The sequence below is a fragment of the Nuphar pumila genome, chromosome 13 (assembly GCF_984573655.1).
Source record: "Nuphar pumila chromosome 13, dmNupPumi1.hap1.1, whole genome shotgun sequence".
Lineage (NCBI taxonomy): Eukaryota > Viridiplantae > Streptophyta > Magnoliopsida > Nymphaeales > Nymphaeaceae > Nuphar > Nuphar pumila.
Window position 1 is genome coordinate 88879949 of NC_143261.1, and position 17411 is coordinate 88897359.

Below are 17411 nucleotides of genomic sequence, written 5' to 3' on the forward strand. Positions count from 1 at the left end.
CATCAGATCGATGTGATTTTAGTAGAGTTGGAAAGTTAACGTCTTGATCTTCCTCTGTTATTTTTTATCTTTCCTTGAATTCTTGGCATAATTAGCCAAACAACAGTATATAATCACTGAGATGTGCAGTTGCGCTTGTTCATCTTCTATTTTAAGAATGTTCTCTAGGTTGTATCTCAACGCATGTTCATCATTTTTCAGTGAATAAAATATTGTTGGAATGATATTTTTGTTTAGAATCTCTGCTCTTTTTTGTATTTTTTTGGATTCCTTTATTTTCTAGGTCAAAATCAGTGATAAGATGAAATCTTATGGATGAAGTGTCCTCAATGTGTGTTTCGCTGGAAATAAAACATTGTATTTAATGTGGCAATAATTTCGTATGCTGAAAAGAAATTCTGAATCACCGCATGCAAAACTTCATAAATTTTATAAATATTTCAGAAATTCTATAAACATTTCAGGAATTTCGCAACCAACAATACGAAACTCTTGGCGAACTTCATAAGTAGTGTCACAATTTTTGTACTATAGATGCAAAAATCGTGAGAAATTTCACAATTCCCGTGATAAATTTAAAATTTCGCATTGGGTTGCAAAATTTCTTATGAATTTTGTATGGGAGTTGCAAATTTTTTTTCTTGAGAAATTTCTTATTTTCCTCCACCATTCATTGGAAATTTGCTGAAAAAACCATTAAAAGGAGGCCGAAATTCGATGTTTGCAAAAACAGGGCATCTAGATGCAAAAAAGATGTTGAGAAACAAAACACCATTCTTTCACAAAATAAAATTACTCACATATTGCATTCATTTCATTTTTTTCACAAAATAAAGATTCTCGTACATTGCATTCATTATATTCTTTGACAAAGGAAGTCGTTCATACATTGCATTTATTTCATTCATTCACAAAATGAAGTCGTTCATGCATTGCATTCATTCCATTCTTTCACAAGAATATTGCTTCTCATTGCCTCTTTGATGCAAAAAAAAAATAAAGTATGTGCAAAGGTACCTCCATATATTGGGCATCAAGAATGTTGTATATCACTATATCTTTGATAGTGAGAAGACACAATATACTATCGTTGACTCTACATTATGTGTTGTTCTCTTGATTTTTTCTATCACACGCATACCATGTGATCGAACGAATGCTGATTGTGATATATGTTAACTCTATATCATCAGCATCCAACACATCTTTTTGCCTATCACAATTCGTTAGAGCGAATTTCTTTTGCATCATCATCCTTCACGTCTTTTTGTTGATAAAGTGTTGTTGATGTTCTCACCACTGATGCTTTTATCGAAAAAACTCACCATCAATGAATCATTGCCCATGCTTTTGGGGTTTACCAGCATTGATGAACTATTGCCGATGAACTGTCACTGATAAAGAAGTTTTGCAAAGCCTGAATATCGTTTAAAGGATTGAAAACCATTGATTGGGGACCAAAACAACCCTAGGGTTGTGAAAGTTGGGCATCTAGATGCAAATAAGGGGTTGAGAAATGAAGCATTTTTGCAAGAATTACAATACTTTTTTGAAAATTCGCAAGGTACAAACTTTTGCAATACTTAAAGAATTTTCGCAACATACCTTGTGATACTTGTCACGATTTTTACAAGTGTTTTGCAATTTCACAAAGTTTTTTTGGAATATCACAACTTCAATTGCAATTTTGTTTATGAGTTTCATGGGTCCATCCACTTTCAGCATCGTAACCCACAAGAATAAAAAATTTACACCTGCGATGGGTAAAAGTGAGAACCTACAAAATTGTCTATTTGGGGGATTTGGTAAATTGTGGGGTATTTTAAAAAATGCATCGTTTTTGTCATGCAGTAACGTTATTTTCTATTTTTTTCTCATAAAACAATTGAAAAATCTCAGGAAACTACCGCCATCTCAAGTGTAAGATTAGATGTATAGCCTTCTAAGTTTTCTAACACTAGTAGTAGGTAATTTTGATTTGCTGGTGACATGTTATTCTGATTCTCATTTAAATAAGAAAGCAACTCTCATGTAAAGGAAAATGAGAGTCCATTTCTCACCACTAGTTTTCTCTTGTTTAGCTTATCCCAATGAGATTCATTCTCTCATTTGCATGAGAATCCAAATCTCATGAGACTCAACCAAACAACACTAATCTGGAAAAGAGACTTAGCCATATAATGTAGGGATACGAGGGAGGCTGGCGCAAAAGGAAAGGACAACCAAGAACTAGAAGTGTCCCCACATTAACATCAACAATAATTTAGTAAGGATAGCGACACATGCAATTCAGTATACTAAAGTAAGAGTTAGTGTCCCTTACGATTGCACAAACGACGTCCCATGAAAGCACATGAACAGGTAGGTAACAAATCCACCCACCTTTTAACCTTATCAAAGTTAGCATGGAGCTGTTTAGAGCTGAATAGAAAATTTTACCAAAGTAGAGATAGTGACAATTGGATAGCAGTGGTTTGCTTTCTAAAAATATTGACAAGATGGCATGTGTATTTGGTCTCTGTCTTCGCACCACGTGGCTAAAACTTGATTGACTCATTCCACAACCTTACTTTGGCACAACAATGATTTGGACAATGCCTATCTGAGCTCACCGATAAGCTTGCACAAATATGAAATAATTAATGTACAATCAACATGCAAGCCAGATACAAAAAATGCAAAAAGTAAGAGAAGAGAGTGAGAAAATGCAAAAAGTAAGAGAAGAGAGTGAGAAATGACAAGTGAGTGGGAATAGATTTTGAAAATGAGGAGGAAGCGGACTTACAACTAAATGGAATCATAGGCGGAGCTGGGGGAGGGGGGCAGAACTGGGTTGTAGCCCAGTCCTGCCTCCCGGCCCAGTTAAAAAAAATAATTTAAAAGCCGAGTCCTAGCCCAGCCCTGACTGCAGCAAATAGTTTGATTTGTCCATAAGAAATAGATTTTTATTAATAATTGTAGCCATTTTTTATTTTATCTCAAAAAAAAAAAATCCGGGGGTGACACCCCTGTTTACATGAAGAAACCACACGCAAGATCAGAGACCTAGCCGCACTGGCTTTGCCTGACGTACTTGCAGTCATTGTCGTGGGCTTACCCCTTGAACGCAGGGAGTCACCATGCTCCGCCTTGCGCAAGGGGTGACACTCATGGGATTTGAACCTAGATCACCTGCCTAGCAGCCTAGGTCCCATCCCACTATGCCAAACACCTTTGTGGCTCTTTTAATCTAGCTTGTTACTTCCTTTTCTTTTGGTTTAGTGAGGTTCACGTGGTTGGTAGGAGCTGTCAGTGCACGTTTATTTGTGGTGTGACCTTTCTGGTACAAACCCTTCTAGTATAAGTTGATTAATAACTGGTGGGTGGGTGGGGGGGGTGGGGGGGTCTGCCTAACCCCGGCTTGCCTTTAAAAAAAAAAAAAAACTAATGTTGGCTAGTTTTGAAAAAGGGATACATGTACCTTTTTGGAGGGGCCAATCAAGGGCGTTCAGGCCAATCCATTTTCAAAAAACAAATTAAACAAATGAAGTTGAAACTCCTTGTAATAAAGGGATTAAGTTATTCTAAGCATTGTAAATAGTATTCTTGTCTAATGAGAAGCATATGATCAATTCTATCACATTGTCTCTTTGACATTATTATAAATAAGCTTTGGGAAACAAGGAATTGCAGCAAACGTAGCAGAGCTCAGTCCATCTTCTTTGATTGAGGCTGAGGTGCTTTCAATTATTGTTACTTGCAAAGTTTAACAGCCCCTCCATATGTCCCACCCTTAAATAAATCATGTTTACATTAAATTTCTTGTGAGAAAAAATGAATAAAGAGATAATACATTAATTTAATTTTTATAGCGACTCTCAAAATGTGATCACTAGGAGAGAGAGATGTGATAAGATAAGAGAAAAATAAACTAATAAAAAAAGAAGCAAAATAGATTAAATAGTTAGCTCAAGAGGACGTAAAATCTAAAATAGTATATGCAAGGTAATTATCTAACATAGAAAGAAAATACTAAAGTAGTTAGGTAAAGATCAGAGGTCAAATTTTAAAAATTATAGGTAAGAAATAATTAGCTAAAATAGTTGGGCAATTGCAACAGTAATTTTCAAACGTAACTTTTCCATGAGAAAAAAACTCTCAAAAGTTTCTCCCCCAAGGAAAAAGTTTTCGGTTTTTGCATGGGTTCCACACATACTTCTCCCCTTTTTTTGGGTGGTTGAAAGAAAAGTAATCGATAAAAATGGGGAAAAAGTCGCATGCCCCCCCACGTGATCTTTTCTCCTTCCAATAATGATCTCTAGAGTTGTTTTTTTCGGCACCATCAAATCAAAGAGAGAGAGAGAGAGAGAGCTTTTAAATATTCCCAAATAAATTTATATTTTACATTCTTAAAACACATATAAGAAATGTCATTTAAAAAATAAAAAAAATGGTTATAAAGAATCAAATTTTTTGGCATGGATTATACGATATCAATATACATGTATATATCAAATGATTTTGCAGTCGCAAAAATCATACACAATTAAGGGACCTTCGCAAGGCATGGAAAGTCGAAGGTATCATATAGCTTATCTCCTTAACGATAGGGATCCTATCTGTTGGAAAAAATTATAACAATCTTGGTGAGAAATTATTGACCAACCTTATCCTTATCTTTGAATCAAAGAGAGAGAGAGACTAAACCAAATAAAGGACTTTAGACAGCATGTCAGCCAAATTGTTCTCAAGAGTAAATATAGTGGACCACAAGTAGCTGTTTAGCAACCCATTCACAAACAAAATAAAGGGACACATGCTCATGTGGGCATGAAACACTAGATTGGCCATGTGATCTATACACAAATATCAATATTGTATATCAGTGCATAAATATCAATTTTAATTTAAGCAACTAACTGACCCATATGATGAAACAACGTCAATGGGAGATTGAATAAGAATTAGGTTGCCACTCTAACAGAAAAATAAACTTGGATAAGTATTCCCCCTTCAAATCTTGAAAGAATATTGATGATGGTTTCCATTCAAGCCCTAATTTGCCCTAAAATAAAAGGAATGTCGACATATTAAAAAGAAAAAAATCTTGTTCAATCTTGTCTATAAGTACCTCTTGAGTTCCTGGAGAAGATCTAAAAAATAAATAAATATCGGCATAATTAAAAACAATACAATAGTTGGTTTTTAACATCATGACATTGGAAAATATCATGATAGTGCAAAAAGCGTTTTTATTATGTTAACATCATGACATTGGAAAATATCATGATAAAATCGCGATATTTTTCATAATATAGATGACATTTGAAAGGCGATTTTCTGATTAGCAAAGGTCATCTAATGGAAAATTTGTTCTCACGTAGGGGCCCAAATGATTAGGATTCAGGTCAGATATCCAACCTAATCTGAATCCGGTTAGTTGGTTTTGGTAGACAAGTTTGGATCCAATTAACAAGGATCTGCATTCAATATCAAGTTTTTTTGTATCCGAGTCCAAGTCCAAATTCGACAAAAATCCGAATCTGACTACATGTAAACTTTGGATTTTAAGCAAGTGGAATTCGGATTTGGTTTTAGCTGATCCCTATTTGACTCCAAATCCGACTAGATCCGGCCCGAGCCTGGCAAATTCACATTCCTATATCTATATTCCCGCCAGATTCATTTCAGACTCAGGCGCAACAATTGTATAAATACCCTTCGTCTCCCTAATCCGGTAATCCCCATCCCCTCGTTCAATCCGCGACGGCAGGAAACCCTAATTCCCCCCGGATCGGTCGGCACTCCTTCGCTCCCGATGGAGCCCAGGGGTCCCGTTCGTCGATCTCCGAGGTTCTTTGCTCCACGTGCTGCCGGAAAAAGGGTCTCCGGGGGCGCTTCTCCGGCGATCTCCGCTGACATTCCTGCGAAACCTCCGCCGAAGGGAAGGAATGGTGAATTCAGAAGTTATTCTTCCTCCGTTAAGCCAGTCCGCAGATCCCCCAGGTTCCTGGGTTCTGCGGACGCCACCCGACGGAAGTCGCGCCCGGCGGTTTCCACGGATTCTCTGTCTCTAAACTGCTGTCAACATGTGAAGAGAAGAAAGACAAGCATAGATCCGTGGTATTGCAGAGATCAGATCCCGGTTTCAGAAGCACTCCAGCGGTGGCCTGAACGTTACAATGCCGGGGTAGGCATGAAAGAATTGCATGTTTATGACATTGGGCCTTTCGTTCACGACTAGAGTTGTGTTCCAGAGTTTTGGCAAATTTCAAATCGATTTGCGGGTTTATTGAGAATATTGAACAAACAAAGTGTTTTTTCTCTTCAAAATTTGGCTTGTTAGCACCTAAAATTGCTAATTTATTTATTTATTTTTCAGCTAAATCAAACAGAAGCGCAGAAGAGCCTATCCAAGTGATGCCTTGAAGAACCTGTTCAAAATCTTGGGAGTTTTCCCTTTTTTAATTTGATTTCCTCATGCTGTTATTTAACTTTTTCAATGTTGCTGTAGAAATGATAGTGATGCTGGCATTCTCAATGTTAGATGCCATTATGGCTCTGCTTATGTTGATGGTTGCATTTATCATCTTGGTGACTCTGCATTTGTAAAGGTCAGTTAATTCACTTTCCTTGCTATGTCTATTCCTCTATGTGTGCATGCAGACATGCATGCTATTTTTTCTGTAACATGCGTGTTATTTTCTGCTTGACGTCTCATAGCATGGAGAAATTGATGGAGATGTAAATCATAGAATAAAGGTTGGGTGGATGAAATGGAAGAGTGCAACTGGAGTGTTGTGCGATCGTAGAATGCCATTGCTGTTGAAGGGAAAGTTTTATAGGACGACTATTAGGCTGCCAAGAGACATCATATTCAAAAAATGAGTGTAGCTGAGATGCGTATGCTGAGATGGATGTGTGGAAATACAATAAAAGATAAGATTTGGAACGAGGAGATACGTAAGAAGGTAGGCGTTGCACCCATTGAAAATAAGACGAGAGAGAATCGTTTACGGTGGTTTGGACATATTCTACCTAGGCCTAATGATGCTCCAGTTAGAAGGATGGAGAAATGGGAAAATGTATTAGTTAAAAGTGGTCGGGGTAGGCTTAGGAAGACATGGATGGAGGTGATAAGAAAGGATATGAATGCTTTGAACCTCACCGAGGACATGGCATTGGATAGAAATGAATGGAGGAGAAGGATTCATGTGGAAGACCCATAATGATTTTCTTTGTTGGTTCATATCGCCGACCCCAATTGTTTTGGGATGAAGGCGTAGTTGTTGTTGTCTCATAGCTGCTATGCCATTTTGAGAAATTTGTGAGCAACTTATATTGGTGCTAAGCATCGTCTTTAATATTTAATGGTGGTACTATTGTGGCCCTGAAACACAGGTTTAGTGTCCTTAAGTTATAAAAGAAGGTATCCGAGACTTTGCGCCTAGGATGTTCCTTATCAGAAAGTTAGTCAGTGAAGTATTGAAAAGTTGTTATGTTTTGAGCATAAATGGGAATACTATGGTTATAGTTGTCATTTTTTCCCAAAAGTTCTAGTCTCTTCATTCAAAAAATTAGGTAGTTTTTTCGATACTTGGAAACCCTTAATGTCTTTCTTCCCAGTTATAGTTGCTGGGTGCATCTTTACCATGCTGCAAGTGGCAATTGGCGGACCTGGTGTCCTAACAAATTGATCACTGATCATATAGATGCAAATGAGGTTATTGAAAAATATGAACGGACTTTGTATGACATACAAGCTATGTCACATGGGTGCGGGTGCGGGTGCGACACGGGTGCGGCGCAATTTCAAAAATTTTGGACACGGGGACTCGGCTATATATATATTAAAAAAAAAAATATATATATATATATATATATATAAATAACACTCGGTCAAAGTTGTGCCCATTAGGGGACATGTGATGAGTTGTGAAGGCATTCTGTACACTTTCTTCATACAGGAATAATTCACTTTTGGGCACTTTCTTCATACACTGTAATAATTCACTTTCTTCATACAGGAAAAAACCACAAAAACTTGAGTTGTGCCCATTCTGTACTTAAAACTTGAAAGTGTACAGGTTTTTTAGTTGTGATGGGTTTTTTTCCTTACAGCTGTAGCCCAAAAAATTTTAAAAAAAAAATTTCAAAAAAAAAAAAAATTCCAAAAAATGGACCAAAATGACCCTGGGTGCGTTCACCACACCCAGGGTCGGGTTGACCGAGTCTGAGCCGCACCCGTGTCCGCACCCGTGTTGGTGCGTGTCGACGCGGGTGCGGCTACCTTGGAGCCGAGTCCGTGTGACATAGCATACAAGCTTTTCTATGACAAGGTTACATGAGTATAGCTTAATGGGTGGCTGGATGAGTTCTGAAATAGGGGACAATATGTGTGTGTGCCTACAATTTACTTGGTATCTCACGATTCAAGTTGTTTCGACTCATTCTAACCTCATAAATGTGTTCAGCATGATCAAAACAGTAGGAAACAATCCTTGGATTGTATTTTTTTGACATAACAGTACAATTTTTTGAGGATTGAAAATTAAATATATCATAGGCTGTTGATTTTTTAACGCGCTGGAAAATCTAATATGCATGTCAGAAAGACATGATCCAGGGGCCATCTTCTACTAAAACCATACATGTAAACTGCATCTGGAGGGTCAGATCTGCAAAAAACTTAACAAAATTGCTGTTTTTCACTGTGGGGCTCCTTACCCATGAGGGTAACAGACATTACCCCATATATATAGACACACACACAATATATATTTGCTACAGTCAATTGTAAAATACAATTGACTTTGCAAAGTGGTGTCCCCCTCTTTTTGGTCTGTTTTTTTCACATCTAACACCATATATGTGATCTATATGTTTTATTTAGTGGAAACCGACTTTTGGATCACCGGAATTCGACATGCACATAGATTTTTCTAGTGATCCAAAAATCAACAGTATTGTTGTGGGTGTCTTGAATTCTAGGCCTGTTCCAATCAATTTTCGGTTGACTCTTCTTAAGATAGAGTGCAGGGAGACTATCCCTTTTTGTTCTAGTGTCTCTATGACAGAACACTGGGGGAGGAACCCTGGTGTAAATTTTATCTGGAGGGTCCAGACGAATTGCACTTATCTGAGGAGACTCGTGATATCTCTTGGTTCTTCCTTGAAATCTGCCTTTCTTGTACTCTCACCCTTTGTTGGAAACACATTTGCGAAGTTACATGCAGTTGCTCAGGACTAATATTGCACGTGAGGACTCGAGGAATGCAAATCATTGAGTTGGCGGGTGTCTTTGCTTTATAGCCTTTTTTGGGTGCTAATTCTCCGTTTGTTCACAAGCCAAGACCTCCTCTTCTGAATTATGATTTGGAAAGGGCTCTTGGAAAACGCCTAGGTCATTGTTGCTCTGGTTAATTGGTTCCTCATCAATCAATAACTCGCCACTCTCAATATTGTCCTGAATGATGTGCTTGAGGACATAACACTCTTCAGTGTTTGGTCCACTGCCCTGTGAAACAGACAATACTTGGATGGGTGCTTACCCTTCATTTGTGGGGGGTTTGATGTTACGAGCAATTTAATCAGACTATCTTGCAGTAGCAAATCCAAAACCTGTGATCGGGTTGGTTTGAACCTTGTGAACCTCTTGTCTCTGGTCCATTTCGGATTTTCGCCGTATGCACTTTCCTTCTCGTTCTGTTTGTTGGGGGCACCTCTCTAGTTACCTCCCATTTGGCCCTGGTGGCCTTGCCTCTGGTCTTGGTGATCCTGCTTCTGACCTTGATGACCTTGATTCTAACCTTGTCCAAAGGTTTGGACGATGTTGACTTGGGCTTTGGATGAGTCTAATTTTTTATAAACATTGTTGTTCTTGTTGCTCTTCAGAAACCCGTCATACACTCTCCTTCTAATGCTTACCTCAAAGGTGATAGCCTTCATGATAAGCTCAACATAAGTCTATGCTTGAGTCATGCCGATCAGGCTTCTCAGGAGTTTAGAGAAATTATCCATGATTATGAGCAGTGCATGCGAGTCTGAGATCGACTCTTTCATTTTGTTAGCTATAGACCTCCATCGGTTTATAAACTCGTGGGCGCCCTCCTCCTTTTGCTTGAGGTTATACAATTGACTGATGGTGGGCAGGGCCTCCACGTTAAAACGGGGTGGTAAACCAATCTAATGCCTCCCCTTTCAGGCTCCCGGGGAAACAATTGATTAGCCTTCTATTGTTGTTTCAATCCTGCTTTTTCCTATTCTCTCTCTTTTAGGATTAAAGCCATCTTTTTGTTTTGGATCATTCTCTTTATCTTTCTTTTAGGATTAAAGGTATAGGTGGGGGATCCGAAGATCTAAATTGTAGGACATGAGAGTTGAAAATCTAAAACAAAAAAGGGTTTTAATCCTAAAAGAGAGAGAACAGGAAAAAATAGGAAGCACACAATTTAAAAAAAAGGTTTTCACACAATATTCTAAAATTGCTAGATGTTATGTTTTCCTAATTTCTAAATGTCATGCAATTTCTTTAGCAATGGTTTCTAAAAATGATAAAACCTAACCTAATATTTATGCATGATCCTAATTCCAACATATCTATATTTGGAAAGAAACTAAATGAATCAAGGCTCGAGATAATGGGTCCCAGGCGACCAAACAGAGCTAGACGTCTAAACCTAGACGGAGGACCAAATTAGGCCAGACAGCTAAATAGAGTCGGACGACCAAACTGGGTCAGACAATTAAAACATAAAAAGGCCCTGGATGATCAAAGAGCGAAGAATTGCAGGGCCTCGATGACCAACTCTATAGGAAACTTGTAGGTCCTTAACGACCAAGTCTGTAATGAGGTCGCAGGGCCAAGATGACTAAGTTTGCGAAAAGGATTTGCAGGACCTGGACAACCAATTTACATCGACAGAAAAGGGGGGAAAAGGCAGATTCTGGCCGAATGACCAAATTTGTCAGGAACAGAGTCTGGCAGGACAACCAAACCTATCAAATGCAAAGTCTGGTTGGACGTCCAAACCTATCAGAGACAACATAGTAGACGGCGAGAGGACAATACAAAAACATGGTTTTGGATGACCAAGTTTACAGAAAAAGCAAGATGGACTTCTAAACCTAATTTAGTTGTCCAAACATGACAACAATATTATCAAGAGCAGTAACAATGTAGGAATGCAGACAAGCTTTCAGACTGCCCGGTTTGTGAGAAAAGCAGGATGGAGAGCTAAACCAGTTTAGCTGTCCAAATAGAACAACAATATTATCAAGAACATGCAAAATGCAGGAATGCAGACAGGCCCTCAGACTGCCCATTCTGTGAGAAAAGCAGGATGAACGTCTAAATCAGTTTAGCCGTCCAAACAGAACAACAATATTATCAGGAGCAGTCAAAATGTAGGAATGCAGACAAGCCCTCAAATTGCCCAATCTGCGAGAAAAGCAGGATGAATGGCTAAACCAGTTTAGCCGTGCAAACAAAACAATAATATTGTCAAGAGTTGTCAAAATGAGGTGCAGAAAGGCCCTCAGACTGCCCAGTCTACGAAAAGAACAGGGTTTGTCCAATAGAGCAGAAAATAAAAAAGAGGCTGAAACGTAGGTCTAGCTACAAAATAAAAAAATGGCATATCACCGTGATCGCCAAAAATTGTTGATAGAAAATTTGAGACTTACCTTTTAAATTGCAAAATTTTCTTTTAAAAGATGTGGCGTCATCGTTCAAGTCTTTGCCGCCCTTTGCCAAAGAGAAGGTAAAGCCAAGACATGGGTTTTGAACTTTCGTAGCTTGAAATGCAAACAACGGATAATGTAAATGAACAAAAGAAACGTGTAAGTATCTGCTTTAAACTAATAAAATTAACTAAATGAATAAAATAAACAAATAAAAGGAAGGAAAAGAAAAACAAACATACTTTTTTCGGACTTGGGGTATGTTTTAGGCTTTAGGGTTCTTTCGTCCGTTTAACAACACTTTCACAGGAAAGTGAGGGTTTTCTGCAGTTGTTCCAGTAGAACCTCTGTGCAAGTGAGAAAGATCGAAGAGACGGGTGTCATCGGTCTTGCGTTCGTTCTTCTCAGTGCCACTGTTCAGAAGTCTTCCTTTCCCCCTTGATCATAGGGGTGAACCCCTATTTGTAGGTGTTCAAAACAGAACTGGATCATGGGACTTTTCGGGTTCAGATCTAGTCCAAATTGATCTATGCTTATTCAAAACAAGAGGTGAGGCTAATTGGGAGGAGTCCTTCCTGGGAGAAAGTTTATTTGAGAGTAATATTCTCTCAGAATCGTGCAAAACTGATTAAAGATGAGGCAAATGTGCCTCATTTGCTTGAACTGATTGAATGACTAAATTGGTTTGTTTGTCTAGAGATGGATTGCTAAACATGTTTGGCCCTTCTCTGAAGAAGATAAACCAAATGTTGGATTGGTTGGACAGTTGAACTGGAGTAGCCGTCTGAAAACAAGGCAAATGTTGGATGGTTAAACTGAGATAGTTGTCCAGGGTCGGACGACTAAACTGAGATAGTCGTTTAGGATCGGATGGCTAAACTGCTTTAGTCATCCAACGGATCCTCTGGGTTTTCTCGTGCTATGCTCTTTGTTAACTTTAACCTGCAGCTTGATTCTTCAAAAGATATTAGTATTTTGGTCATCTTGGAAAAATTGGGTATCTACACTATCTCCCCAGAAAGATGAAAGGGTAGAATATATGTCAAACTTGCCCTATTGTAGTGCAGTTAGTGGTATTGTGTATGCTGTGGTGTGCACACGCCTTGACATTTCACATGCAATTCATTTGTAATTTTTCCTTTTGGTACCTGCTAGGGTTATACACCCTTTGTCATGTACATAGTTGCCTCCTTTTGAGAGTTGGGTATGAGTTTTGGGTGTATTGGTGATTAGGGTTTTGAGAGCGTTGTATCTCACCTTGTATTTTGCTCACATCTTGATTAGGGTTTTGAGAGCTCTGTATCTCACCCTTCGTCATGTATATAGTAGCCTCTTCGCCTTGAAAGAAATCAGTATGGGCTTGCCCTTTTGCTCCTCCTTCGTTCGTGCATGTAGCCCTGAGTGCTGAACTGCATAAATCTTGTGTCTTCTCTTGTTTACACTTCTCTTTATCCTGTGGTTTGCTTCATGGTTGTTCATGATTTCCATAATAGTTATGAATGTATCTATTTTTCTTGACTCGTAAAAATGTTTTTTTTTTTGTAAAAAAAACATGATCCAAGAGTTGATTCTTGCTAAATCAAGCATGTTGAACACATATATGAGTTTAGATTGTGTCAAAACAACTCGCATCATGAGATTCCAACTCGATTGTTACGACAATCGATTGTAGAAAATATGTATGTTTATCCATGTGTGTGTGTCAATGACTCCTTGGGAGCTTCGAATAGCCTCTCTCTTAGTGGGTGTTTTGTGTATAAATAGGGGTTGAACCCCTTTTGTATTTACCATGCTTGTGTTAAGCATTTGTTCAATAAATCTTATAATTTGTTATATTGTTGTGTTCTTGTTATTGCCAATATTGGCTTGTATATTGTTCCTTTAGTGGACTTGTGCTTGTGCACTTCTTGTGTTTGCAATCTTGTAAGCCCATAGTGGCTCTTGGTTATATTTCCGCATATTTTGTTACAACCGCTTGTTGGCTATTGTTTTGTCCAATAGGGGACTTGTGCTTGTGCACATTGTGATCGTGATCTTGTAAAGCCCTTAGTGAAATTGTTTTTGTATTTTTCGCTATTTCATTACATGGTATTAGAGCCAATAATTTCTTCTTGGCATTTTGCCTCTTGGGTCTTGGGATTCTTTGGTTTGAGTTTGTGCTTCGTGAAGGATTCATGATCGTTGTGTGACTTGGATTTAAGGAAAAACTAGACCCAATATGTATCTTATATCTTTAAGCATTTCTTGTGTTATCTTTTTTGTGCATTATGCATGGGGAAGTACTTATTTTCTTTAATCTTTATATATATGCCTTTTTTATTAAAACAAAAAAAGCTTTGAATGTTTTTTTATTGTTGGACTTCTACTTATAAGGTTTATTTGTTTAATCTTGTGAAATTAGACATATGCATTTTTTTAAATCATGTTTGAATCTTAATTTTTCAGAAACTTGCTTTATTTTATATATATGTATACAATTTTGTATGCTTGAGCATTTGTTTGCTTTTGTTCTATTATTGAACTTTGCTTTTTCTTGAAAAATTGTCATATATCTTAAAATAATTTTAGAAATTTTAAAATAATGGGTGTTTCTCTTGTTGGTCTTTTTTTGTGATCCTTATGATTATGTTATTTTCTTATTGTCATGGCTCTTTAATGAATATTATCTTATATGTTTTGCATGAGATTTAAATGCTATGTTTATGTTGCACAATTAGTTTTTAATAAAACATTAAGTTAAGAATCATGATAAACTTCTTTGTGTTTTCCCTTTGTGGGTGTTATAAGTGTTTTCTTCATGGTTCACTTTAGTAATTGTCCATCAATGATGGACATGTTTGTCAACTTAGATCTTTGGTGGATATGTATGTTCTTGATTCAAGACTCGATTCATTGCATACTTGTTATTTATAAAATATAAATTTTTTGTGCCCTTAGTGCCTTAATTTTATCACTTGCATATATGCTTAAATTTGTTTCTATACATGTCTTTTGTATAAGATATGCAACTTTAAGTTATTTAGATTATTGCATATACATGAGTTCTTTTCATCTCTTTGTGTGTATCCATGATTAATTGTACTTGTGTATACCCTTGGGTTTTTTTTATGGTTTTTTGAGAATCTCTATATATGTTTTGGTCCTCTTTAATGTTATATGGCATTGATTGTCTCATAGTAGACTTGTAATCTAGATTGAGCTATCTCTCTATATAGCTTGCTTATATTAATGATGCTTATGATTGCATTGCATATGATTGCATCAATTGACATCTTGTTGTGCATGTGATTGACATCTTGTTGTGCATGTGATTGCACTATATTCAGTCTAAGTTTTTCATCTACCGTTATTGGATTTGATTTTTTTTTCAAATAAGTTCTTATATTTGAACTCACTTATTTGGAAAATAATTTTTGTGAGTATTTATTGCCTTCTTATGGCATTTGTTGTGTCATATGATGCATCATTTCTCTTGGCCTTGTTGTTGTTGAACCGAAATTTGTTGATGGGAGTGAGCTGTGTACATCGGTTATGTCAATTTAGATTGTCAACTTATAGTTTGACTCCAACTTACGGTTGTTTAATCTCTGGTTTTATGAGTGTGTTATATCACTCATTTGTTTATTTGGTCATTATTATGTTGGATGCTCATAATTATATGTGATGACTATTTATTTTTTAAACCATGGTATTTCAAAAGATTATACAAATTCATGACATTAGTTTGTTTTCATTACAAGTTCTCTTACCTTTTGTATTTCTTCCTATTATGCCTCTTATTTAAGTGTCATTTTATGTAGATAAGAAATGTTTATTCATACTTTTGTGTGTTTTTAGCCCATTAGTGACATTATAATTATACTCTTGATTTAGTCGCTGGTACATTTGATTGTTGAGTGTTATTATATGTATACAATAGATGTTTATTCATACTTTCATGTGTGATTTTTGCCCATCGTTGGCATTGTGACTATGCTCTTGTTCTAGTTGCTGATACACTTGTGTTAAGTGTCATTATACATAGACAAAAGATGTTGTTTTCAATGTGGTGAGTTATGTACACCCATTGGTTATGTTCTTGTTCTAATCATTGATACACTTTAATTTTGGGGTTTGGAGGTCTAGTGAGGTGACCACTTGTAGTGGTTGAACTATTGTTGAAATTTGCAAGTATTATTCCTTTTGTTATGTGAGATTTTTTAGAATCTCTTCATGAAATTTCAAAAATGTTTTCTACTTGCGTTTCTTTATAGGGAAAAATGTTTATTGATAAAAATTTCATGAATTTTGAATATTTGTGATGTTTAATAAAAATCTTTTTATTTATATTGTGAGCCTCTTTACGTGTGTCCCTTTGTGGATGTTGAAAATGTGTTCTTTGCGAAAACACTTGTGTTGTCCACTTTATATGGGTGGATACTTTTGTTCGGAATTGAAGGCTATTTGATTCTTTACATCTATGTCATAGGGTGCGGGTGCGGCACTTTCAAAAACCTTGGGTGCGGGGGTGCGGCAAAAAAAACATTATATAATTTTTAAGTTTTATCGGTTAACAACATTAACACTAATGAAATAAAAAACAATTATCACAATATCATCAAATCAATTCATCATGCATGCAATAAATCAAACAAACTATAACTGATTTAATGAGTCATTCGCAGTTTCACAATTTGAATTAGTTCATACTTACACATGCATGGCTTAATCTTTGAGACAAACATATGACTAATGGCAGGATCAACCAGGTAGCATCCTTCGTAAACGACGCAACATTGGCCCGAAGGCCGTGCAACTGCGAAGCGTCATCCGTCGATTCCGACATTGAAAATATCAATGCAGCAAGGAGAGCTGTTTCGACTCCCCACTTGAGCCAACACATACCGAACATCCGAAAGCCCACATAGTGGCAAGGGAACCAACAACGACAGAACGTTGTGTTAAAATGTATCTAATATATATGTATATATATATATATATACTGTATATTACATCAATACCCGACAGGGGTATTTTTGTAATTTCACATAGTTGTTTTAGAAAACAACTATTTTTCTTTTTTGAATAAATGTAATTTTTATTTTTATTTTTTAAATTCTTTTTTTATTCTTTTTGAGGACCTAAAGGGGCTTTAACCTTAGAGTCGTTGGAGCCCCCAACGGTCACAAATGTGACCGTTGGGGGTTTCCAACGACTCTATGGGAGCCCCCTTTTGGCTCTCCTTTTGAGGCCCTTTGGCCCTCCTTTTTCCTCCTCTCCCTCTTGTATAAATAGGGGTGAACCCCTTGTGTATTATCATTCTTGAGAGCTTTCTCTCTTCTCAATAAGAGGCTTTTTATATTGTTGCCTTCTTAAAGGCTTGTGCTTGTATTGTCCCTTTGTGGACTTGTAATATTGTCTCTTTTATTCATTGTTGTAAGTGCTTGTATGCACTCTTTATATTTCTGCAATATCTCATTACATGGTATCAGAGCCACTCGATTCTTGAAGGAAAGGTGTGGTTCGTGTATCTCATATTTAGTGGACATCTTCTCACTTCTTGGCAACATCATGGAGACAAAGATTGACCTATCTTTCAAGCTCAATGGAAAGAATTATATGATGTGGGCATCGGCAATGAAAAATAATCTTAAAAGGAAAAAGCTTTGGGGTTTTGTCATGGGGACCGTTTCGGAACCGAAGCTTATGCTCACGAAGGTGGAAGAAGGTCAAGAAAAGGCTCTTGAGGGAGCTGCTCGCCTCAAGGCCAT

The 17411-nt window shown here is 37.0% G+C and overlaps 1 protein-coding gene across 2 annotated transcripts in view; it reads left to right on the forward strand.

Annotated features, from left to right (window-relative positions):
- Nucleotides 1-5674: 5674 nt before the first annotated feature.
- LOC149819071 (DNA (cytosine-5)-methyltransferase CMT2-like) overlaps nucleotides 5675-17411 on the forward strand; it is a 46240-nt gene continuing 34503 nt past the window's right edge. Inside the window, exons 1-3 of one of the 2 annotated variants that reach the window (XM_089986034.1) lie at nucleotides 5675-6169; nucleotides 6362-6396; nucleotides 6494-6593. In XM_089986034.1, coding sequence (XP_089842160.1) covers nucleotides 5798-6169; nucleotides 6362-6396; nucleotides 6494-6593 — 507 coding nt within the window. In that variant the 5' untranslated portion in view covers nucleotides 5675-5797. The remainder of the gene's footprint in view (nucleotides 6170-6361; nucleotides 6397-6493; nucleotides 6594-17411) is intronic. The other variant, XM_089986035.1, reaches the window with a different exon arrangement.